Source organism: Cyprinodon variegatus, unplaced genomic scaffold (assembly GCF_000732505.1).
Source record: "Cyprinodon variegatus isolate N-32 unplaced genomic scaffold, C_variegatus-1.0 Scaffold1474, whole genome shotgun sequence".
Taxonomy (NCBI): domain Eukaryota; kingdom Metazoa; phylum Chordata; class Actinopteri; order Cyprinodontiformes; family Cyprinodontidae; genus Cyprinodon; species Cyprinodon variegatus.
The window spans coordinates 79,464-81,045 of record NW_015151927.1 but is presented as its reverse complement, the minus strand read 5'-3'; the positions used below and the strand labels follow the sequence as shown (position 1 = coordinate 81,045).

The window sequence follows — 1,582 nt, the reverse complement described above, 5'->3', positions numbered from 1 at the left end:
ATTCATTAATTTTTGTTTGCAACCTGCACACCATATTAAAACAAAAAAAAAAAAATCGATTTTCATAAAATTTTTGAAAAAGCTCCAGGGAGCCACAAGGGGAGGCTAAAGCGCTGCAGGTTGCCGACCCCTGGGCTAGAAGAAGTCAGAGTTTCCGTCCTCGTTGAGGTTAAAACCTGTTTTTGTGCAGAAGGCTGCTGCAGACGAGCGTCTGGCTCCAGATGCTGCGCGTTGAGGCAAGAAAAAAAAAAAAACATGCAGTTATCAGAAAGAACGGGACATTTAGGGGCAGCGACCCACAGGTGGTCGGTCTCACCGCTCATCAGATCGTTTCCATAGTTACCATTTTCTCTCCAGTTTTGTTTTTTTCCACACTGTAACGAAATGTTTATTTGCCGCTGACAGTGTTCCCTGATTGGTCAGTAGCCGACCAATGAGCCGCCAGGATTGATTGACAGTCGGCGTCATGAAGCGAATCCTTTCGTTAGGTTTTCAGAAGCGGCTCTTTATCGCTGCATATGAAGGTGACCGAGTTACCGAGCAGCTTGTCGATGTTCACCTCCACCACCTCCCCCGATGAGCTGCCCTCTCCTCCGCTGAGAGCTACAAGCACATGCTGTCCGGCCACCAGGGGGCTCTGCTCCTCAGCCGCTCCTCCATCCTCTTTGTCTCCTGCTGAAATCACCTGCTGGGACAGAACAGCTGGGTTGGTACAGGACAGCTGTCGGGTTCAGCGTTGCTCTGGTGACGGACGGCGTTACCGTGTAGGTGGTGAAGGTTTGTCCCTGCGCCTCCTGCTCCACATGGCTGGACAGCAGATGTTCCTTTAGCTCCCGCTGGGAGGCGCAGACCAGAGAGCAGAGGGAGCAGCTGATTGGCTGGCTGCAGACGTGCTTCCCGGCTTCATCTCCGCCGCCCAGCTCGGCCCTGCTGTCCGGAGCGCAGACGGCCGGCGCCTCTGAGGCTGAAGACAGACACAGTGTCAGTGAAGACTGCCGGTCGAGTACGAGAACAAATATAATCAGATCCCGTCTAAAAAACATGCTTCTGCTTGTCCTCAGTAATAATGTGAAGTATTATATGATTGTTTTATTGTGCAGAGCGGATGGGAGGCATGTCCCTGGCCCAAACATTCAAACGCTGATCCTCCATGCTGACCGTAAACCGGGACGCTCAGAGAACGGCACTGTGACACAAAGGTTCCCACGTTCTGCACCGCAGGGAGAGCCTTCCTGAACGCTCCTGAGCAGGGAGGCGCTCCTCACCTGGGTGCTCCGCAGCCTGGTGTGTGGACAGACTGGCTGCATCAGGAAAGAACTTGAAGCAGAGCTCACACTGGACCAGGGTCTTGAGCTGCCGGGTTTGGCTGGCAAACACATCCGGATGGTTGGTTCTGTTGTGGTACCACAGCCCAGACAGCTGCTGTTAGGAGAGAAGGACGGAGGATTTAAACGTAGCAGTGACAGTGTGTGATCATGTTTGACCTTTGAAACAATAAAATCCTCCTTCTCACATATAAAGCCTTAAATGGCCAAGCTCCATCTGATATCAGAGATCTGATTGTTCCTTATGTTCCTAACAG

General features: G+C 52.0%; 1 protein-coding gene across 1 annotated transcript in view; it reads right to left on the bottom strand.

The window, feature by feature from the left end:
• zbtb40 (zinc finger and BTB domain containing 40) overlaps positions 1-1,582 on the bottom strand; it is a 13,419-nt gene continuing 11,837 nt past the window's right edge. Inside the window, exons 9-11 of the mRNA XM_015403259.1 lie at positions 1,266-1,427; positions 762-964; positions 1-688 (exon numbers count right to left, since the gene is read on the bottom strand). Coding sequence (XP_015258745.1) covers positions 485-688; positions 762-964; positions 1,266-1,427 — 569 coding nt within the window. The 3' untranslated portion in view covers positions 1-484. The remainder of the gene's footprint in view (positions 689-761; positions 965-1,265; positions 1,428-1,582) is intronic.